The 24662-nt window shown below is 38.1% G+C and overlaps 1 protein-coding gene across 9 annotated transcripts in view; it reads left to right on the top strand.

Annotated features, from left to right (window-relative positions):
* The window catches only part of NRXN3 (neurexin 3), a gene marked incomplete at both ends in the record, with an annotated part of 894988 nt that overhangs the window by 742664 nt on the left and 127662 nt on the right, over window positions 1-24662 (top strand). For all 9 annotated transcript variants that reach the window (XM_084208337.1, XM_084208338.1, XM_084208342.1 and 6 more), the window contains one exon: window positions 19831-20002. In XM_084208337.1, coding sequence (XP_084064463.1) covers window positions 19831-20002 — 172 coding nt within the window. The remainder of the gene's footprint in view (window positions 1-19830; window positions 20003-24662) is intronic.

Below are 24662 nucleotides of genomic sequence, written 5' to 3'. Positions count from 1 at the left end.
AGTTCACACTGCAGATAAAGTTTCTCTTCAAGTTACCATTTTCAGAATCAAATCTTGGTGGAAATCCTTGTGATTAGGTTATGGCTCTAGATGTTTAAAATCATCTGGAGAGTCATTAAGACCTAAGTTGATTGCATTCAGAGAGCAGGGAGTGTGCATGGCCCTCATCAGCACTGACAGTGGGAGACTTGAGTGGCTTCTCAAAAAATGAATTAGGGCTCTTCTGACAGTGCTCTGAAGCCCTCAAGGCTAAACCAAATCCTTCTTCCCACTTCTTATGATGCAGAAATTCTTGCAGTTTTCAAAGATACAAGGTCCCTGTTTTTTTTGATGGGGATACAGGAGTGGAGTAAGTGGCAAGTGAATTAGGGTATGATGCAGTACCAAATGTTCACTAAATACTGAGGGGGAAATGAGTGAGACCTTCAAGCTGTAGATCATGATGTAGAATGACTTATTCTCAGAATTTCACTGAGCACTTGACTAATACTGAATTATAAGCAGTGGTCCCACTACTGATTAGGAGAGGTGTCTGGATACACCTTTTCCATCAATAGAGGGGAAAAGTAAATCAACAAAATATTCTGAATTCTTTCATCAAATTTCATGGAAATGGGAAGTGAAACATCAGTAGTGACAACCATTGTTTCTTTATGGCCACTGAAGCTGTCTGACCCCTAAAAGTTAATTTGGCTAGGAGACTAACTGAACCATAACATCTATCTGGGTTTTAAAACACATGGTGGACATAAAGCAGGAAGAAATTTTAGAGACAATTTCTTGTCAGACCTCAGCTACCACACAAAAATCTTTAAAATATCAAGGAAGCTGGAAGCAAAGATACAAAATTAAGAATTAATTTTGTGTCCAAGAAACTTTTGCTTAACTTTGAAGATGAGAAGAAGCAGAAGTTCCAGAATGCTGCTGAAAAGGCAGATCAGATTGGACAAGAGTCATATATGTTTTTTTATTATTATTTTTCCATCTTTTCCAGCCATAAAGGCCATTTTTTAAGGCCTACTCTGTTTATCACTGGTAGCAACAGTAAATGGATAAAGACAGGCAGGATAATGATTGATCTCTGAAATGGCTCATTTTGTTAACTAAATTACAGGTTGTGCTGTGGACAGAGACAGTTGGCAGGCAGTGTTGCCCAAGCACCAACCCTCTCAGAAAGTGAAATATGTACTTGCCTTTCATTAGTGCACACGGTGTCATTATCACCATTGCCATCGTGACAAACGTGATGATTACATGTGTCCCCTGAGAACAGCTGCAGACAGGAGGGGTGGGCTGTGCACTGAAACGAGCCATCCTGCTGTCAGGAGCTGTTCAACATGCAAACAGATCTGTAAATATCTCAGTAAGAGGTCAGACAATGGTTGGGTGAGGTTTGCATTTGTCGAGACTTCTCCCACTTAATAAAAGCGATGGTCTCATTTGAAAAAAAAAAAGAGAGAGGGGGAAAATTGCCATTAGGCTTCCTGCAAGTCACACAGCAAGTCCCTTCAAACATAAAGGGTAGGATTAAGATCTTCTGACATGAAGCTCTCCAATTGATTTATTAAACCACGACTTTCCTCACAAAAACAAATGACTTGTTGTTTTCCAATCGCTGGACTAAATGCTCTGCCAGCTGTCCTCCTTTACCTGGTGAGCAGTGATATGCTACTGGTGTTTTCAGAATGGATCCAAGGAGAATCTTCCCTTACTCTGCAGTAAATCCTGTGAGCAAGAATAATGTGATAATCTCAAAAAGAAAGCATGTTGAAAGCTGTTTACTTGTCTTAATGGTTAACACTTTTCTCTTGTAATTATGAAGGGTAAAGGAACTTTTTTTCATCATATATTAGATGAGTGGGCCTAATTTTGAAAAATGAGATTAAATATTTGTGGAAACAGGACCCAAATCCATGACAAAAACTTTTAAGAGCTTCTATATTCAGAACGATAATTTTGAACACTGAAGAGTTATCAATGTGTTCCAGATGGGAATGTCTTGGCCAGTAAATTTTACCAAGAAAAACCAACACAAGGAGAGGAAGTAGCTCCTGGTTTGGGCTCATAGAAAAGTTTTTTGTCTAAGTTCATTTCATCCGTTCATTTCATATTCTGGAGTACAAGAGCCTTTATTCTTGGTTTCTTGAAAAGAAAATTGCATCCTTAAAAATTGCATCCTTAGAAATTTTTGTTATCTCTATGAATGTTAACTCCTAATGCAATGGTCTGAAAAATATTTTATAGCAAATATGTGCCTAGATTTTGAACTAGTGCCGTCTTAAAAAAAGAAAATAAATGGATAGCATAGTTATTATATTATTTATAATATATATATATTATGTAGTTATTATTATAATTAGTTATCTGTTAATCAGAAAAGATGAATCAATGTGCTTGACTTCTCAGTTTCATACATTATTTTGTATATTTCATACTTTCACTTTTTTAGCTTTCCTAGTTTGAAGTACTTTGAGTTTTTTGAGACTTTCCCACTATAAAAGTCCCTGTATAGAATAACTAATTTTAATTTCTAATTCAAATCTAAGTAATCCTCTTGAAACTGTAGGATTATGTCACATGATAACAGTGTTGTATCATGCTGCAATCTGGTTCAACTTCAGTAACCAAAGTAGGTCATTTGCTGCCTAAGTTATTGCTGTCATATGTCAGTTTTCCCTTTTTCATGCTGGAAGGACACCCAGTGTTAATACTCCAGCAGCCAGCAGGAAAGGAGCTTGCAGAACTGGCCTTGTGCTGCTGGAAGAAGGGTTCCCCTGTAGCTGTGCAGAAGCTCCAGTGCATGTGTGGGCAGCAGCCAGCTGGCTGTGTGGTGTGTGCTGGCTGCTCCGAGGAGCTGGTGCGGAGCTGCAGGTGCTGAGCCATCCCGAGCTGGGGGCCCTGCACACACAGCCTGCCCAGCCCTGACCCTGTGAGCCCTGTGTCAGCTCGGCCCAGCTGAAAGGGCCCTTCTGCCATGCTGCTCTGCTAATCTGTTTCTGTGTCTTGCTTTCCATTTAACAGCAAAATTAACAAAGTGAAAACCATTACCCATCTTCAGAGCTTAGCTATTACCTTAATTAAAAAGAAAATATTTAATGTAACATTGTTAAGGTCAGCATGTTCAAATGAAACCAACTGTAACTTTGAAATACTATCTAAAACGTCCTTAATTCAGCATTTAAGAAAGTTGCTGATTTAAGAATCCAGGAAACTCAGCTCTGATCGCAAGCACTGTACCTTTAGTAGCATGAGTCATTGCATCTGTTCGCTTTTTCAGCTATCTCAGACGTGCAGTAGAGACACTGATCTGTGCTAGCAGTAGTATTTTGGTACATAGTGTTGATGCTTTTGTGGGTCTGCTTCCTGCTTAATTTCTCCCATTTTTTCCTTTTCATAATTTTATGAGTGCCTCTTCAGGAAGGAGCAATTCATATCGTTGTTCCAACCCTGGTATACAAGACAAAAAGCACTATAACTTGTAAGTGACATACACAAATGGAACTACAGACTGTTTTCAAAATTGCTTGTCACAGCAAGAAAGTGCACATAAACCCATAGTCAAAAGAGGGAAATGTTCTGAGACGCTAGTGGTCAAGACCCGCTGTTGTGGCTTACATCATTTCTGGAAAGCGACCGATCTGGATATAGTGGGGCTGTTTGAGTTGGACAGAAAATAGTTCATCTTTTTGACAATGAAGAGTGGAAATCTTTGATTTGTGTTCAGCTAGCAAATGTGGCGGGGTTAAATGCAGGTTCCATTTGTGTGTCAGTGCAATGATAGAAAAGTGGCTTTTGCAAATAAACCACAGGCAAATCTCAGAAAATAAAGCAGTGTACCAATCCTCCACTGCTAAGAGGGTTAAGAAGACTCAGAGGATCAATTTAAAGGAACGGTTTTCAAGCCAAATGTATTTCTAGATAAACAACACTGAAGTCTAAGGAATGCTGCCAGGATTAAACAATGCCCTTAATTTCTAGTTAGCAGTTGATCTCAATCCACACAGGTAATAAAAGAAGATGCCAAATCTTCTGTAGCAGTTTGGTAGTCTCCAGCAAATGAGCTGGAGTCTTAGCCCAACTGATAGTGGTTGGAAAAATTGCAAATCCCAAAAAAAGTCAGGTTTTAGTATGCACCCAGAATAATTTAGAACTCCTTTCTGTCCGTCTGTCCTAAAAACCTGAAAAGAGAAATTTTGTAGGGTTTGAATCTCACTCCTTTTCTTGGAGTCCTCTCAGAAGGTGCATTGGTTAGTGAGGATGGCACATAGGGAGTTTTCATTCCTGTTAGTTGCACATAGTTGGATGTTGGGTTTTTTTTTTTTTTTAAAGAGACTAAGTATTGTATCTTGCATGTCTATAAAGTTATCCAGAAAAATGGGGAGACACTCGGCGCAGCTACTTCTGTATTGCTTTGATCAAAATTGAGACATAGCTGCTGGGTTTATTCATTTGCCTCACCTTTTTCTTTTCTTTTCTTTCTTAAATGCAGCTCTTGCTATTAACCTTTATCACAAAAACAATAAAGCCTCTTTCATGCTTCCTTCCATTTCAGATCATTCTGTTGAAGAAGTATTTGCTAGAAAAGATGGCAAGGCTTTCATATCCCTTTTTTCTTCTAGAAACCACCTATGTAGTTTCACAAAGAAGAAAATGTAGCCCTGAAGGCTGAGGGAAGGGGAAGTCTCCAAGGCCACCTTGGATGTTGTAGGGTTGTTAACCACTGACTGTGATACTCAGCCCACTACTTTAGGTTGGCATCTTTGTTTAATATGCAACATTAAAAACAAAATCACCCCCAAGCAATCTGGGGTGTAGTCACCTGAAAGAAGAAAGTGAATAATGATAAAAATTGATTGATAATTGTACTTTAAAGAGCACCAGACCAATATAAGTTTCAAATAACTTTGTGTGAGGAAATTATATTAAACAAACTTTCCCTTGCCACCACGTAGCACATGCTTCAATGTCAAGAAGAGTCCTTATTAAAGGGACTGCAGTGTTATCTCCCTTGATAGTAATTCTTCTTATTGTTCCCTTGAGATAACACTCCCCAAAATTTGGGAGGGAGCTTCAGGAAAGCCAACCTCTTTAGCAAGAGCAATGACCACACAGAATAAATGCAGTCTATAAAATCAGAAGATTATGACGTGCCTTTTTGAAGGTAATAGTTGGCCTCACAAGCTACGAATTTGAAGTGGTTATGCTCTGCATGTAATTCCAATTTGAGAAACCCACATATTTCTTTGTCTAGGAAAGATAAAAATAAATTACACATGTTATAAAGCAAGATTTTAACTGGACACATTTTTCGAGTTTGAATGCCTCCCACTGAAGATAGTGTTGCTGTTTGTATTAGAAAACTGTGTCTTCAGATAAAATAAATATCTGAAGTTTAGGCTTATAAATGGTAAGAAGATTTCTTCTTTATCTCATTTTGTCATCTTTTCTGCTTCTTTTTTTCATTCAAAGGAAAAGGGAGGATGAAAATAGAGACCAAGTGTAAGAATAAGTAGTATATCTGGAAATTAAAATTCTAACAAAATTTTGGTAATTAAATAAAACCATTGTGGGAAATTATTATGGAAAATCTGAGAAGTTAAAAAGCCATCGTAGGGTGGGATTTTTAAAATCTTTGATAATTTTTTTTTTTAATAAACCTGAAATTTTGGACCAGTTGTTGTGCTCCCTGATGTATTCTGGCCATTCATTGATGGTCTCTTTTCCCACACTGGGACAGTTCTGAGGCTCATTAATGAGAAGCTGTGCAAACCCTTCTGAATTTCCTCCTGATGCAGGAATCTGCTGTGCATTAAGGCTGGCATTTGTACCCATCTATTTAGGGAGACTGTAATTAGGTTAACTTGTGTTCTGGTGTGAAAAAAGACCATCGTGATTTCATGATACAGAACTGCAATCTGTTTGTTTTATCTATCCTTTAAGTGTTAGTATAGGCTATCTTTGCATGCAGGCTGGTGTTACATGAATTCCCTGGAGCTTCTTTCCCTTATGTCGTGTACTTAATTCTTCTTTGGTACAAGAGCATGAATGGTGTTTGGTGGATCAGCATAAATTTCATATTACTAGTTCCAAAACAACTATATCCATTTTCTGAAGGAGAGTCTTTGATTATTAATACTGTAATGAAGTAGAAAGAAATTTGAGGATAGTGATATTTATTCAGAGGAGCAGTGGGACTCCAGAGAGATGAACAGGACCATCTCTTTTTTTGCAAAAAGCAGATACATGGTATTTTGTTGTATTTTCTCATCTTCTTCTAATTGTAATATGACTAAATGTAGAACACATGGTAGCTACAAACACAGAGAATCCATGCCAGCATTCCTTTTTTTGTTGTTCTTGCAGTGTCCACACATGCATACACGTACTGTCTGCTTTGTTTTGTTGATATTTTCTTTATAGCCTGACAAGGCTGTGTTACTAGCATTGTCCAACAATCTGCAAAATAATCTTTTGAATCTTGACAGTGTGTGTTGACCTCGGGAGCCTTTTTTTTCATTTGTGAAAGCCCATGTTCTTATAATAAATGGCTCTGTTTAAAATACTGTGTATTTCTGATTAGTATGTAATTATATACTGTGAGGGTAGTGAGGGACTGGAACACGTTGCCCAAGGAAATGGTGGCTGCCCCATCCCTGGCAGTGTTTGAGGCCAGGTTCACCATGGCCAGCTTTACCAACTGACCACTGCTGCCTGGCTGCATCTGCCAAAAGGACTGTTGACACTAGCCCATTTCAAGCTAAGGCTTCTTGGCTCCCTCTCTGCAGGCAGAGCTAAAAGGCCAGCTCTAGGAATGGAGGTGGGAGCCTATAGAACTGAGTAAGGTGTAGGCATCCAGAAATGAGGAAGGTGATCAACACTTTAGTCTGTCAGATTGGCTTGCTAGCCACCATGCTGCTTTGGTTTTAATTCCTTTTATCAGGATTCTGCTGTATCTGCCTTTCAAGCCCAACTCCTGTGCCATATGCTGCCAGTACTGTCCTCCATCTGCCTGAAGAAAGCAGCCATAGCAGTTGGCCACAGACATCCATCACCCTTATTGCTCCTTCAGTTTGTGGTCTACAAGATCAGCCTGTTGCAAGTCTATTGTCTCTCCCAATCAACTTGTCCAATAGCTAAATTGTCTAGGAAGGAGAAAATATGGAGAGTTGGGGCCATGGGAATATCATTGCAAAAAGATGAGGCCCATCTTACTCTTATTCCCCTAAACAAAATGGCAGTTCTTTAAATTTGATTTTTAAAGGCTATGTTATTTTGTGCTGAACAAACAGTATCAAGCTAAATCCTTTTTCAGATCTGGGTCCTCTGTAGGGCTTTCTCCTGGGTAGAAATGTCAGAGTTTGACCTACTAATTTCAGCAGCCTGCTGACAAAATAATGAATGGACAGAGGAACTCTGTTCTTGCACTTGGGTAATATTTACTGAGTGTTGCTAAATCACAAAGTGCTGGACAAAAGCAAGAAAATTTTTCCTTCCAGTGTGTAAGCATAAACTGTATAGTCTAAATCACAACAGTCCTATATCTCTAAATTCCTTTGGCTGCTCCAGTTTATTCACAAAAATTCTTCTTTGGTCAAGGAATGGACATGTTAGGGCTGTTTTTGTACCAGTCTTACCTCCCATACCCTGAGATTCCTTTTACCTCAGCGTTCCTAGTTGTAGCTACATTGACTTCTGAATAAAGGGTGTCTCTAAAGGTAGTCTTTGTCCCTTCATGCAGGCCTAATGAAACATAGCTTCTTCCCATGGAAGCTAATGGGAATGAGTGAGTGGCCATAGGGACACGGGAGGCTGAGTAATGGAATGCATCTAAACTGTGCTAAGTTCTTTTGTGTTTCTCTACTACTGATTTCAAAGTGTTCTAGAACCTAGAGGCCACTCATCTTCTAAGTGCTACTGGTATTACACGAGGATTAGGATCTCAGCACAGTCCTAAAACAGGAGTTTCCTTTGCTATATTGGCTGACCTTTTGCATCTCATAACATTTTTCCTAGAAGATACAGAGAAGCTATCAGGAAGAAGTATGGAAGCTGAAATTGTGACATTAGCCTTTTCCTTACTCACTACTCCTTCACACACCTACTGTGCAAAAAAAAATCAGTACTGGAAGTACTTCAGCTTTTTCTGTGACATCCACTCCAAATAATCAAGTTTCCATTTGACATCAGCAGTTCTGTTTTAACTAACATAGTACAAACTTGGCAAGGGGCTCAGCTGATACCCCTTTGCCAAAAATTAAGCAAATTCTGCAACACAAAATAAATATGCAAATAGCCAAGTTGTAGTTTTTTTCCAGCTGCCTAGCTTGATTTAATAAAATTCTCATCTTTGTAAGAAAAGTCAGTCTTGATGTGAGGTGCATTTTCCAGCCAATTTCAGATGCAGCCTTTTGACCTATTTAGTAGTTAGTGCCCCCTATGTGTATGTAAAACATGGGTGTTTGAAGTATTCCTTGGTAGCAAAGTTAAGGTAATGTAAATATTTAGGTAGTGCCTTAAGAATGAAAGGATATTTCAGTTGTTTGCTCTTTTCCTGTAACTTCTCGTTTCTGCAAAATTTTGTCAAGTAATTTATCTTTGTTTCTGCTTTCCAGCATGCAAATGGTACTGATGGCCTCCTTTGTGAGCTGTGTCTTCAAACCACTATGTTCTCTTCTTTTTCCATCTCTGTCTAATATTCCACTATTTCTTATCTATCAGTGTTCTGTCATACCATCTGTAGAGTATTAAATTATTTTGAGTAATTAGAGTATTTTCATTAGAAATATAAGGTTTCAATACTGCAATGTTCATGTCTTTTTAATGTTCTGCTTCCATTAAAAATCTTAGGAAACCTCTTTGATTCAGGATTAGGAAGGGCTTCAGCTGGAATCCAGCCACATCTCAAAAGCCACATTATACTAAAAAAATCTAACATTTTAGGAAAACAAACTTTGAAAAACTAGAAATAAGCTTTTATTGAATCCAAGCACTGTTTGTGTTTGCAAAAACCTCACATTTCCCTCTTTTTCTTGTTGGATTGGAGAGACTTAGTGAACCTTAGTTCAAACTGCTTGCTTGTCTGGTAAAGAAGACTACTTTGGTTACAATAGGCTGTTGATATTATACAGTTTATGGAATCTGTTCATAGATTTCAAAAGGAACATAGAACATAGGCCCTGGATGCATTAAATTCTATTAGAATTCTATTCTATTAAAAATCTGTAAAGAAAGCACTAAAAAAGGAAAGTGCAGTAGTATATAGTGCTTAGTCATATAATACCTTTAAATACATAATTTTAGACCACTCTGAAACCCTAGGATATTATTTATGATTAAGAGAAGAGAATTTGCAAAATAAATATACTCTAGGCAAAACCAAGTTTAGATTAATTCTGTCTATAGCCTCTTCACCCCTTGCACTTGTATAGTTACTGCACTTGGGTTAATTGGATGGTGGCAAGTTGGTATTTGTGATCACCTTTCCTGTCAGAACGCAGTGTCCTTTTTTAATACCATCTTCTTGACAATTGCTTACTGGCCGAGACAGAGAGCTCTGATTGCTGTTACTGTGTATTATATTCTGTGCCTTCAGCTTGCTGACATCTCGCAATTGTACCCATGCTTTTGATAAGAAAGTCTGGTAGTTAAGGTGCATGGTTTATTCCACACAGCCTGTGAGTATCAGATCTTTAACTTCATATTTTATGTATTGGGTTTGCATGGCAGGGATTTGGTGTCCTCTGTAAGAAGCTGTCAGAGTCTTTCCCCATGTCTGACAGAGCCAATGCCAGCCAACTCCAAGACTAGGACCTGCTGCTGGCCGAGGCTGTCCATGACAGCGATATAACCTCTGTGAAAACATAGTTAAAAAGGGGGGAAAAGTTGCTGAGTAGGAGCAATGGCAGTGGGATAGAGCCTGTGGTGAAGCCCATGGTGCTGCAGGCAGCAGGGAGAGGGTAGAGAGTTCAAGAGTAAAGTCAAGTCCTGAAAGAAGGGAGAATCAGAGAGAAGGTGTTTTTAAGATTTATTTCTCATTAGCCTACTCTAGTTTGGTTGGTAATAAATTAAACTAATCTCCCTAAGCTGAGACTGTTTTAACGGTGACAGCAACGCATGAGTGAACTCTCCCTGCCCTTATCTCAACTCATGAGCCTTTCATTTTATTTCTTCTCCCTGTCCTGCTGAATTGGAGAAGTGATAGAGAGGCTTTGGTGAGTACCTGGTGTCCAGTGAGGTTCAAACCACTGGAGGGTGACTGCCACTTCAGCTTCTGCCAGCACAAATTGTTGGCAATGTTACCCAGTGGAGTGAAACCCAGGGGAGATGTGAGATGGATGGGTATATTTTCTCCTGGAAGATCTCTGCTTTGGAGCAAGTTCCTTGTTCTTGTGCGCTACTAAAATGTGACTTGCTACTGCAGTCATTTCTTTATTGAGTGGATGTGACATTTTAGCAGCTGGTCTTGTTTTTGTCTGAAGAGTGAGCTGCAGAGTAGGTCTTAGAAAGGTAAAGGGCGACTTTTAATCAGAAAATTTCTATAATTCTGGAAGAGTACAGCAGCTTAAGCATATTTAAGTTTAAAATGCAGCACACAGTGCATTGGCTCCCTTCTCTGGGAAAATTGAAGCTTGTGTCAACATTCACAATGGTTCCTGTCTCTGACCTAGTGCAGAATCATATCTACAAGGTATAATTTCAAAAAACTTTTCAGGATATACTGTTTACATTTTCAGAAGGCACTGTCAGAATATTTAATCCTAATTATAGTTGGAGTTCACACCATCCGATAGGGGGTATTTTTATGACGCGTATTTTAGCGTGTGAGAACAAATTAGCCATCTGAATCATGTATTTGCTCGTGAACCAATAGACAGGTATCACCTCTTTAATCTGTTTTGCATTCTGTTTCCCTAGGAAGTGCCCCTTTTCAGCATGCTGCTAATTTCGGTTCTTTACTTGCTGTATGATATCTCTAAATGACTGGGGTTTAGCAGCCTCGTGGCTGGAGTTTCACCAGCTGTGTAATAACAATTGTTTTTGGAAATAGTGTGGCCTAAACACACCTGCATGTGTTTCTTGAAAAATTTTACTGCCTGTTAATTGGCTGGCAGTGTACTGGTGCTATCCCAAGTCACAGGAATAGAGATTTAATTGGGCACTGCATCCTAGGCACTGAAGGGCGTGGAAGGAAGCCTCCCTTTTAAGACTGCTGAGTATCACTGATTACTGGGCTTGGCAGGTGTCAGATACAAGAGCAACTAGATGTGTCACAGCATTCCCCAGATTTTGAGGAAATGAGTTTAGGGTGAGCTTAGTACAAGCCTCATCATGTTAATGATGATAATGCAAAGCAGGATACCCTGCTTGATATTAATTAACTGTACTGCAACAACATCTGGAAGCCCCACTGGATACCAGGGCTCCACTGGGGCACATAACATACAAATATACTGTTTGATAAGCCTTTTGATAATGTGACTTCACATTATAAAAAGGCAAACTGGAGAGAGAGAAATTAAAGTGGCTTTTTCAAGGTACAGCAGACCAGCAGTAAAAGCAAAAATCTTTTCTTTCAACCCTGTACTCTATCTAACTAATCTTGATTACCTCTGTGAGCGAGTTAAAATTTAAAGGTCTCAATCTGTACTAATGGTATCACCTTACATGAAATATGTAAGCTTCGGGTGTAAAATGAATTCCTAAGTGTAATTCTGCTGTTATTATATGTTAATGTTACCTAAATTGCTTCAGTGATGTGTAAAGCTCTTATCTGATGCAGGGTATCTAGGCTGAAATAAACAAGCAGCTTCTACATTTCATGTCTTTTCTTGGTGAAAATATCTTGTGTGTTGTTGTACATAATGAGTCACTCCTGACCCTGGTAGAACTGGCACAGAATTGAGCTTCTTGTCCTTTTTTTTTTTTTCCCCCTTGTCTTACGGGTAGGGTTTTTTTGTAAAATAAACTTTTATTAGACATAAGGCAAAATTGAAAGACAGAAAGATGCAAGGAGACAAGGAGATTAGGTAAAATTAAACCAAGTGAATGTCAATTTCTTATCCCACTGGTAACTCTATTTCTGTAATATTGCAAAGGTGTTTGGTCAAAAAAAGTTCAAGACCAGGAGTAAGATGTACTTTAGTAGCAGTGTATGGCTGTGCTACAATTTCTTGTTGTAAGGACCATTGAAAAATTATGTGTCCACATAAACCTTTAACTGGCAAAAAATGAAGGGCAGTTTAGAAAATTTGTTAAACTCTTAACAAGGAAACTGGTGTAAATTTTACTTTAGCCAAATAATGTAATTTGTCTCCAACCAAAGAGTAGAGATCATCTTTCAATACAAGGAACACTCCCAGAGAGCATTCCTGAACTTAACTGTTGATCATGATGAATAAGCCTCAAATGTGAGCCCCCATGGTAAGATTGTGTAATTTCTGTAAACTAAAGTTTAAAATTTCTGGTGTCTCCACTTGAAAAAAAAGTATAAGTAAACTGAAGGAGGTTCAGGGCCATGGGGAGGTTTAAATGAAAGACTGGAAAACCTGCTTTTAAGCAAGAACCTAAGAGAGCTGAGTGGTTTTCTCTTACACTCTGTAAAACTGAGGAGAGAATTTGCAGTCAAGGAAAGATGAAGATGGAACCCTAAGTCTTTTGCTTTATCTTTTTTAGCTCTGAGGATGGACAAAAGGCATTGTGCGTGGCTGTGACAGATGATTATCTAAGCTACCTTTCCTAAACCATCAATGGAAAATATTAGGTTTTCATTATTATTTCCCAATTTGATTTTTTTCTCCACTTGTTAAAATGAACAAGAGTCAGTAGCAGCATTCAAGAAAATTTTTGATGACAGACTTACAAGTCATCTGTAGCAGTATGATGCTAGGTGGTGTTTCAGTGTAGGCAGTAACAGTTGAACAATGATGATCTGCTTTTCAGGAGGAGCTGAGCACAAGGTTATATTCATATTGCTGTATTCAATAGCTCTTGAGTCTTCCCATGAATTTGGTACTTTTTTTGCTTAAACTTAATTGTCAAATGCTTTTCTTAGATATTTGTAGTTCTTTGAGTTAAAAAGAGCTAATGCTGAATCATTGCTTCATGACTATATACACAGTTTCAAGTGTACTATTTATTTCAACCTTTTACATCTCCTCTTTTTCTTTTTGAGAGGGCCTGTAAAGATCTGTGTCGTGCGTTCAAGAATTTAAGTCAAAGGTCCACCTTTAACTTATAATAGAGGTTTTCCTTTTGTACACTGTTCTTTTTCATTACAGTTCTTGCATTCCACTTGCTTTTTTGACCGTGTTCAACACTATGCCAATCTCATCAAAGTAGCAACTGTAATGAATCCAAGCCTTCTTTCCTCAACTGCAGATCACAAATGTTGCCCTAAAATATATTCTCTAGTTTAAAAAAGAATCAATTTAGACAAGATATATGACCTCCTATAAAATTTTAGAGGAGAGTAGATTATAACAATTGTCCTTCTTAGCCTTATAAATTATGTATTGCTGAGAACTGCTTCTTTTAAAAACCATGCCCCCAAAGAGTAATAATTTCTATATATATTTATCCTCTCTGTGTGGGATTCTTTCTGATAAATAGGTTTTAACTGGCATTGAGTCGATCTCATTGCACACCTTAAAGAAGCAATAACAGTATATAACAAAAAATGACCTACTGCTCCTTATAGCAGCCCTTAAAAATCAAACAAAATTACCTGACCTGTGGACTTCCTTTCCCCTTACCATTTTTCCTTGTTTCAAGATAACTGTAAAGTGTTGGCACCCTGATCAAAACACTTCCAAGCCAGGTGAGCTTCAGTGCCTTTCATCCGTCTCAGAGCATTTGCTGGTTTTGTTGATTACCATATTTGCTAGGGTGGCAATACAGATTCTTGAATGTTCTTCCCCTGCTGTCACTGTTTGGACAAAGGCAGACTTCATTCAGTAAACTCTCCCTTTACCCAGGCCTGGGGTTTCTTAAATATTGAATCCTGATTTCAGACTTACCTCTCAGTGATGTTAAAAACAGTGCTGAATATGGCCAGCCAGAGAAGAGTAGAGCTAACTGCCTTAAACTCTCTGCTGAATACAGGTTCTGATACTTCCCCTTCCAAAATCCATTGCCACATGTGTACCAGAAAGATCTGTCCAGCCATGCGTTCAGTTCTAGCTGCAGCCCAGAAGGGCCCTCTAAGGACAATGCTGGTTTTTACTACCTTTCTAATCAGCAAGAACTTTCTGAGTTTCTGTTTACAGTGAAAGTTCACATCAAGTGGTTTGTAGTTGTAGTAATAAATGAGTGTCCTCTGTGGAATATGCATCTATACCTTCGGTTCTCCTGGATAACTCGCAACATTTAGCACTGTTTTGCAAAGCCCCCTAAACCGCAGAGAGTGAGCAATCCTTCAGAGGGACTAACATTCAGAATCAAGTTTGAGGCAGAGCAAAAATAAAAAACAGCCAGGCAAACATAACCCCGAAGGAAATCAAGCAGAGAAGGTCTTAAAAAAAGAAGTGAAAACAAAGAGGAAGAAATAAAAGTTCAATCTCTTTTTAAAAACATAGACGGCAAGTGTGAGGAGCCTAAGCAGAAGCAAGCTATTCCAGGAAGAGCAGTTCTCAGGGTTGTAACAAAACAAAACAATTTTCCTGAATTTAGAGGGTGGTTGAAGTGTGTCTGTGTGGCATTTTTTCTGGGGGGAGAGAAAGTTTACTAAACCCTCCTACAGTGTGCAATGGCTTGTTGGATTACTAAAAGAGCTTGTAACAATTTCAAATGAGAGCAGCAAAATCAGCAGTGATCTGCAGGACAGAGTAAGCAGGAGTATTGTCTGCCAGGTTTGGGCTGATGTCTAGCCATGCTGGAACCAGCCAGGGTGGGAGGAGGAGGCAGTATGTGCAGTAGTTGCTATTTAAATATTATGCAATAAAATGAATGAGAAAAAACACAGCCTGGGATTGTAGTCAGATTTCAGGTATGTTTTACAAATGCTTCCATTAATTTTACATTTTGATTGAGAAAAATAAGCAAAACAACACAAGAAGATACTGGGATAAACTCTGCTTCCACTTCCATCAGTAGGAATTGAGTTTCTTCAACAGAATTGCTATTTATTCACATTGATGCAGCTGAGAGTAGGATCTGTCCTAATGCCTGGAGTTCTCTCTCTTGGTTTTTGAAATTGAATGCTTTCTGAACACAGGGAACAAATATATACTTTTACTGTGGACGATTTAAATTTTAGATTTAGAAAAAGAAAACTTAACAGTAAAGAGCACAAAGTGCATGTGGCTGTTCATGTATGTGTACCCTCTAGCACACTTGAACTGCTCATCTTACAAAATCACTGCCAACCCCATTTTACTTTCTTCTTACCTGGTCTGCTACATAAAGACAGATGCCTTCAAGATGTAGAGGCGTGGCATGGAGAAAGCAAAGGCCCGACAATTTGCACACAGGACAGGCTCTGCTTCTCTTTGAATGAAGGGAAACAAAAGTTAAATCATACCTGCTAAAATGTAAGACCTCAGGCCTGTTTTGAAGGAACAGGTTTTGAAGGAGTTGAATGTAGAAGCTTCGGACCTGCTCCTCTCAGATTGCAGTTGCTCTCAGGGCTGAAATGTTTGGATTGGCAGTATATAATCAGTGTTTACATGAAATATATCTGGATTTTTGGGGCTTGTAGAGCTTGGAAAGATAGGTGTCTATAACTGTTCTGTCACAGATAAAGAATCTGGTTTACAGAAAGGTGAAAGAAAAGGTTGCCCAAAGTGAACCAAGGCTTCAGGGCAAGCAATAAATTGCTGATCTCCTGATCCAGGCTGTAGATTAGCTCTTGTGTCATTTAATAATGTTGAAAGTGTTTGGTAATTATGCATAGAACAAACTGTTGCTAGGAGTCTGTGTAGAGTAGACAGGTCAAGGGGAAGCCTTGTACAATTTTTTTTTTTTTCTCAGTACTTCGTGCTTTTTTTGTTCTTTTAACTTATCTACAACCATTCATTATGTGATCATAATTATGTTTCTAAATTCTTGGAGACATAATGGCCGAAGTTTATCTCCAGAAGTACTGTAAGGAATGAAGTGGTAATGTGGCTTTTGAGGGCAGCAATTTTATGGGACAAATCAGCACAAATTCTTGAAAAAACTTTAAAAATCCTTTTTGGCACAGTAGCCTTAAAGGAAGAAGAGAAAAAGTAAGATAGATTGAATGCTGAGTTCACTTCATTATTTATAAATAAAATGGTTCTCAGTTTTCCAAGACACAGTGCCAGCACTTGATGTCACTTGGAGGTTTCAAAGACATTAATTAATGGTTGCCTCTTCATGGTAAGTTTTTGGGGCACCCAGTGAATACCTACATACAGAGGAAAAAAATTGCACTGTCTGTTAAAATTCTCTTAAACCCTTTTAGACCACCTAACTTGTTTGCTCTGTGTGGCTCTGTATTCACCTTTTCCCTGCTGCACAGTTGTGATTTTTTCCTATAGCTACAAAATAAATGTTATAGGCAGTGGCTCAAATATAAGCCTTTCATTGTCACACATTTGCTGGTCTAGTTAATACCTTTGGTTATGTGAAAAGAAAATCCACCAGCTGAATGTGTGGGGAAAGGGAGGAAAGGCTATGTCCATCACAAAGTGTTAAACTGTAATGGTAAAGCTTGTCTTTCGGATTGAGAAGGAAGGTAGGTCTTGGTAAAAGCTGTTTTTAATGAAGTATTGTAGAGCAAGAAACTGGAATTGAAGAGATGTTGAAAATAAATTGTGGATTTGCCCCTTGTGTCCGTGGTCACTGTTCTCTGCTGCAGGATTTTCTCTGTCTTTTGCTTTACTTTATTTTTTTTCTTCTGCAAGGAATGCATAAACTAATTGTTAATTTTTTCATAGTGTCTGGTGGCCTGGAGATTTAAAATATCATAAATAAAATGTATCTTGGGGCTTGTGCGTGCAGTTTGGCTTCAGTAGCCCTGCCTTTGACATATTGTGTTGTGTTGTATTCTGGTAATTGGAACAAACCCATTTTCATGACCAGTTCCTACTCAGTCCAAATAAGAGACTCAGAAGTTATGATTCTGCAAAAGTCGAGTTAAAGAGTCACAGGGAGCTCTGCCCAAGAGTGATCTGAAGAGAGCAGGAACAGACTGTTCACAAGAACCACGATTTTTTTTTAGACAGATTTTTGCACTTCTTAATTGCAACAAAGTGTTGCACTGCTTTTAGAAGGGCTGTCTTCTCTGGCTCTGTGAGAAGATGCCTCTTGGGATGGGCAAGGCACCAGTTTGCACATTTCCCCCTTCTCTCCATCAGACTAAAGGCCCCTGGCATTTTGCAGTCCTCTGCTTCCAGAATCTTATCTCTTTCCCAGTTTGCCCTCTTATCACTAGCTCTTTAAATAGGTCTTTTCCTTCAAGCCCTGGGAAAAGAAATGGTGAAAGGTGCTATCTCCTTTTCCTCTGAGGAGAAATCAGAAACATTTTCTCATTCTGCAGAGATTAATTGAACTTCCCACCATCCTTTTCCCCACCTGCAAGTTTTTACCTTTGCCTCATTAAGCCTGTAGGCTTGAAGGTATGCAGCTTTCACTCTGCTGAATAGATTTCATTCCTTCCTTCTCTGTGGTGGTGCTTCTCATCTGTTCCATTAGAAACAGATCTTCATCTTGCCTGCTCATGCTATACCTTCACCAAGGTGGACTCTTTTTAGAGCAGCCACAGTTTGCCAAAGAAGCTTGGTGTATTGATGGAAATTAAAAAGCAACATGAGAAGTCATCCAGAAGGCTGATTGTAAGGCAATATCTTGCATAACCACAATATCAGTAGCCAAGTTACCTATATATTATTTGAGTCTTTGAGGAAAAATTAGTCACGTGTTCTTTGGTAATTGCTATGCAGGTAAAGATAATTATATGGTTGCCAGCAAAAGATTTACTAAAACAGAGTTGGGAGATCACTTACTTCATATGTCAAAGAAGTGGTAAAGCTGTGCCAGCAATGCTTTTATCTGAAATAAATCTTTGTTAACTGAAGCTTCACTTATTTTTGGACTAGCATAAGAGAAGAAACTTTGGTTGTTTCCAAATGGCATCTGATTTCATGCATCTGCTGGGAGCAGCAATCCACTTACCTCACGGTCCAGTGAAAAGAGAAGGATGATATTGTTATCTTGAAGAAAAGTCCCTTCAAAGAATAACAGTATGGATGTACATGAAACTTTCTATCCAGCATACATTTAGCACAATCTGAAATTTACTGTTTTAATGTGAGAAAAACCAAGATGCTTACTGTTTCAGTGCTAAGCTTCAAGTAGTTGAACCACTGTTCATGACCTCTTCAACTACAGGATTGTTTTTTTTCGTTTCCTAAAACAATGTTGTAGTCTGACACCAGCAAACTTAGTGTTAGGGAGAAAATGTCAAAAAAAAGGAAAGGTAGTGAAGATACAAAGAATTTGTGATGAGTACTTTGGTATGAGTAAGCTTTGAAATGTAAGTTAAAGCAGGAATCAGAAAGACCTCTCTGAGAAATTGAAACATGATGAAACTTTCAGAAAAAGATTTTTTGATATCAGGAGACAGAAATAAATCCAGGAGAGGAATCCAAGGTGGCCATCAAGTACAAGAGAAGTTCCTTTCTTATTGCTGAGATTTGCCAATGTGAATATAGCAAAGTTAGGGTAACAGCCCTGAAGAATGGGGTCCTCTGCCCTCTAAGCAGATATGTAGGGTAGTAAATGGAACAGAATTGTCCTGTGACCCTATATTATACCTCAGTTTTTTTTCAAGGAAAATATATTTGCATAGCAGATGGCCATCTACTCTCTGTTGTTTCAATTTTATAGTATGGATAACTAGCAAATATATTGACTTTCTATATGCTACATTTTAGTTCTGCCTGTCTGTACCAGTTTTGGATATGTGCAGTGCACTTAATATGCCTTCATAATTGTTGACACTAGCATATTGTGTCTCTCCTTGCTGAGTGTTTGAAGATGCATTCCTCTTAACTGTACAGTGATGAGAGTTTCTGTTGCTGTTTAAGTCAGTGGTACTAAATGCATATATCTAATCAGAGTATACTCTGGGTGTGTATTTTGCAACCTAAAGTCATTAAAAATGGTCATTACTTGGAATCACCTGAGGGAACCCACAGAAGGAAATGTTGTGGCAGGTTTTGCCTGCTCTTCCCTTTCAGTCAGTGACTGGTGCAAAGTTTTGGGAAAACACTGTTTTTTTGGTAAGGCACTGTTTGCTGTGTGATGGAGAAAAATAAGATGGGCTGCTCCTGTCTCTTAGGTAGCTTCCCTCTGGATTTCGAAGTCAGCTAATGACACTTCTGCTCTCTTTCAGTTCCATTCATCTTCTAACTGCATTCTTCCTGCTGGATCCCACAATTATTTTTTTTGGGGAGTGAGGAATGTTTGTTTCCCAAGAAGAATAACAGAACAAGACAGGTGTTGAGATAACAGCCTGTCTGTGGCTGCATTTTATATAACAAGTGACTAGTAATAATCAGTAGAGATGTTGCTCAAATAACTCTTTATCCACATCTCCTGATTTTGTTGCCTGGTTTCTCACCTGTCTTCTGTGATGTTTTATGGGAACAAATGAGTCACTGTCTTCAGGTGAATGCTGTAGAGAACAGTGTGAAAGGAAGTGTTTGCACTGAAGCAGAGCCAATGAAGTGTGTCCTGAGGAAGCTCAAAATGACATTTCTGTGTATTCTCCAGTGCCATCTGCCGGCAGAACTACCCACCAGAGACCCAAAAACATTCTCCTAAGTGGCAGCAATTTTCAAACGTTTGTTTCTTTTCTTCTTTCAGGAGCAAGGCAAGATTGGTGTAGTCTTCAATATTGGCACAGTGGACATCTCTATTAAGGAGGAAAGCACGCCTGTAAATGATGGCAAATACCACGTAGTACGCTTTACCAGGAATGGTGGCAATGCAACACTTCAGGTTGACAGCTGGCCAGTGAATGAGCACTACCCCACAGGTACATATATTTTTCTTTTTGTTTTTCCCTCTCAATGCATCTGCACCTATAACCTAATGTTTAATAACAAATGGTTGCTATATAAATCTTTGTTGCTTCATCTCGACAATAAACTCACGAGCCTGGTGATGCGTATTCTGTCTCTTGAAAAACAAATTAATGGTCCTTTACACTAGAAGAATAAGCACGCCAACTGTGTGGTATGATGTCCATGGATCATGCCATTTCAGAGGTCTCTAAGTGAATCCTGCCTCTACAAAGCCATTCAATGACAAATTTGGTTTTGCTACTTGTGATATTTTCTAAATATTTAGGGTAAAAAGTTTTGAACAGGCTTTATAAAAAGGAGCGGTGAAAGGAAAAGACTCTAGTCATACCCCAGATACTGTCTATATAAATATAGAGTAAAAATGTAAAGAACATGGAAGATAAGCAAGTATTTGAGCAGACCTTAAGCTTGCCTCATAATTTTTTATCATCTGAATTTCACTTTCTCTCTTAGGTTTGCAGATACAAAGGTTAGCACAGCATCTAACCAAAACTGACAGCTCCTAGTTGACTTTCTGTCAAAATGCAGAGGAAAAATTCAATATCTTATGAAATTATCACCCTAAATCCACCAGAAACAGTGAATAACTAGCTCTTGATGCACTGTCACGTGTTTTATCCCACCACTGGCAAATCACAATGTCATGATACTTTGTCACCAAGCTAAAAGAACAAACTTAGGCCAAGTGAAAAACAGATTGCTTTGTGTGCTGCTTACAGTGTCTTAGATAGCTGAGGTCTGATGATGTGCATGGTTTTAAAAGGAAGAATGAACACAAGGAAAGAACTCCAATGTTAACCACATTCCTCCTATTCATATGTTGCCTAAAGTCAAGCCATGATCTTCTTGGTTTTTGATATTGAGTCTAAGAAACATTCAGTTCTTTATTCCTAGGTTGTACAGTAGTAACTCCAGAGAGAAGGATGATTTCTTGCTAGTGGTGTAGGAATTGTTCAAAGGAAACTTAAACTCAAATTATAGGAAATAGTCTAACTTGAGGTTATATACTAATTTATGTGACATTATACTAACAAATTACTCCACAGGGATGACTTTATGTCACAGAAAGCACACAGGAAGGTTTTTAAATGTGAGGCATCTCTGCTATATTGCTCTCTACTACATATGTCCCTTTGTCAGTGTTTTCTGAGGTGTATGCAAAAGGATACATTTCAATTATTAACCTTTTCTGCGAAAAGATTATTTTTGAAGAATGCCATGACAGATATGCTGTGTTAGGTTCTAGCTCTGCTATCCATTGGTTTGAGAGGAAAGGTCCAACTGAGGATCTTTCTTCTGCTGCTTTCATCAATTATTTTGTAAAATACCTCCAATCCAGTTGGCAGCCAATTACAGTCACTACAAACCCTATGAAAAAATTTTCTTCTTATATTGCTTGCTGTAGTAAGTCTCTGGTGTAAAGAAACAAAATATTCAGCTCAATGCTTTAGAGATTTTTTTTTTTAAAGGGAAAATAAATCACACTCAGAGACTACCTCAGTACCCTGGGCTTCTGCCTAGGCTAAAGAAATTTCTATGTTTTCATTAGAAGATGTATGGTTTTATGGAATCACCATTAATCTTATATTCTGGGCTAGTATTGAGTGTGTGCGGTTGTGCCCTAAGAAAAAAGGACACCTTTATCTTCCAGACATCTTTTCTTTTCTGAGCACATATTTCAATTTTTGTCTGTTTGTAGATGTTGAATTTTTCAACCTGTCCCTGTGAAAATAAGGCTTATGGGACCATACTTTGTGTGTACAGGTTTCTCCCTTACTAGTTTCCTACTTCTTTCAAACCAATATTTTAGCCAAATTAAAAAAAAAAATTAGGCAAAAATCAAAAAGCCAGAAGATATTACATTACTGTGGGAAAAACCCAAGCAGACCAACAAACAAACAAAAAAAACCCCAAGGGAGGAGGGCAATGTTCCAGCCTTCCCAAAGGAAAGGACTGTGGCTTGATGTCAATTCATGTTAAATACCAGAATATCCATATAATAGAGTGGCATTGTGAATGCTTAAGATTCAGAAAAGATTCAATGAACCAATTATTACAGGAAACCAATACTTATTAGTCCCATTTTCTGTGCAGTCAATGGTTTGAAAAAAAGACTGAACAGGAGCTTTTAAAATTAATTACTTCTTGTCTTTCCCAAGCCAAACTTGCACTGTTGTATTTTGATCTGACTGCAAGACCAAACCGGTGTTCAGCAGAGATTGATTTCTGTAAAGGCTTTGTGGTTGGATGGACCCAGGCTAATCCAGTGTGTTTGAACTGGAACCTGCTGAAAATTTAAATTCATATCAAACTTGAGTGATAGCAGCTGAGTAATCCCCTATGTTTCACATAGCATCACATGAATTCTGGAAACAGTTATTTGTAGCATTTAAAAAATGTTGTATTTGTAGACCGCGCTTGCTTGGGCACACTGTGTTTTCTGTAAAATGAACAATTTCATGTGTACTTGGTTTTCCACACAGTGCTATACCCTAATGTTTACAAATTTCATAAACTATCTGATGTTTCTTCTTTGTCATCACACACGGTGCAATCTTCAGTCAGGGCCTCATTCTGAATGGCATTTCCATGCTACTCTCTGAGTTTTATTACTTGTGGAAGGATTATACATTAGATTCATAATTACTTGCTCAATGAAAAGTACAAATAAATGTTGGCTATTCATTAAATGTGCAAAGTGAGAGAATATTGGCTTTCCTTAAAATACAGTCTTTAGTTAAATTGAAATTAACTGAAACTAGCCCAATGGGACCAAAAGGCTTCAAAGCTGTATTTTTACAACTTCAAATAAAAGACAAGGAAAATAGAATGACAGCAAACTTACAACTCAGGCGCTGACATTTTGGGTTTTATAGCATCCAATTGCATTCCAGTCACCTGCAAAATGAGCTTTACACTTTCTTGTAAGGAAAAGGGTTAGAGAAAAATAGTAAAGAAGGGAATTAATTTGGAGCTAAAGTTGGCTTTGTGACTGAAATAATGCAAATTACTAGGGATGATCTCTCATCTTCAGTACCATCTCAAGGTAACAGAGTTTCTCTTACTGAACAGCAAGACAGAACAGTGGCCCAGGACAGGGATTTGATACAAAGCTCCTGAGAACTGGGAGATGTCAAAGAAGTAGCGTTAGCACAGAGGCTGCTGTCTGCAATTTAGCTGTTGTGGTTCAGCCAAAGCCATTGAGCTGTTTGTGATTTATTTGCATTAGTTTTGTTCTTTCTCCTCTCTCTCAAGAACACAGTAAGGAGATGGGCTTCTTCCATAGGCTGTACTGATAGCAAATATCTTCATGCTTGATTCATTAAGTTGATTATCACAATGTGATAGAATTTTTCTCAGTCAGGGTATAAAACTTTTTCTGTAGTCTAAAGTACAGTTTTCTATTACTTCCTCCCTTCTCTTGTCTCTCATGCTTTCATCCTTTCAAGTATCTCCCAGAAAATAGGTTGTGTTTGGTCATTGTTATTTTCCTGCTTTTATGTTCCTGGGGAGAGCCTTCTCTATATCTAAATAAATTGTTTAATGATGAAATTTGAGTAATTTTGGACCCCGACTTCAGGAAGGGGAAGTATCTGATATATTTTTGTTTTGATTAAAATGAAACCCATCAAATTTGAGACAGCTTACAGAAATTTTCAGAACAGTCAGAAATAAATCTTCAGTTTTTACACAGAACTGGAATACCTCAGTCCTTAAGTTTTCATTATTTCTTAAGCAGGACTTTTTTTTTTACTCAGTTCACTGTCTTTCCTCGCAAAGAAATACTTTGTGTGATGCCAGATTTGTAGTGTATGTCAAAACAAGCCTGATATTGCTGTTCATTCATCCAGGCACCAACTACATTTTCTGCAGTAGAAAAAAAAAAAAAAAAAACAAAACTAGGTGAAGAGAAGCTGTAAAGTAAGAGCATTCATGATAAAAAACCAAAATTTTATTGGAGTAATGTTTTAAAGGAGAGGATTAGAGGAAAGAAGGCAACAGGTAGGAAGGAGCTGTCATTTAAAGAAATGCATGATCCAGCAACACAAGTGTAGCCTGGATTTTTTAATGCATTTTAGAAATAAGAATTAAGACAGTATTAAACAACTGGATTATTATCAGGGTTCATTATTTCATCCATACAGTATATATTTTATATTTTTCCCCTTTATCATTCTTGAGTTATCTCTCCGTTTTCTTGCAGTAGTCTTTGCCCTTTCAAATTAAATTATTCTGCAGGTTTTTTGCTGTGGATAAAAGAAAAAAAAAATAGTTCATCCTCTATGCTCCTACTTCATTCGGTCTCTGAAGTACATTTCTGAGAGGAAATTGTATTTCTGGAAAGGCTGGACAGTTAGCTCTTGGCAGCAGAACTGACTGCTCTGGCCAGATAAGTGCATAACCTATAAGACAAAAAGCTGATTCTGAGACCATGATATCCGTGCTGGGATTTTCTTTCAGAGTAGTTCCAGTTCCAAGGATTGAATGTTCCTGAACTGTTGGGCATATCTTCTTTTTTCGATTTCATTGGAAAGCAATCCAATTGGAACTACATCTTTGTTAGTCTATGTGAGACAAAGTCCTTGTCTAAAACAATAAGCTCTCTAGAAA

Source organism: Fringilla coelebs (assembly GCF_963513975.1).
Source record: "Fringilla coelebs genome assembly, chromosome: 6".
In the NCBI taxonomy this organism is placed as follows: Eukaryota; Metazoa; Chordata; class Aves; order Passeriformes; family Fringillidae; genus Fringilla; species Fringilla coelebs.
Note: the sequence above shows the minus strand (reverse complement) of the source record. Positions and strands in the feature narration are given on the sequence as shown.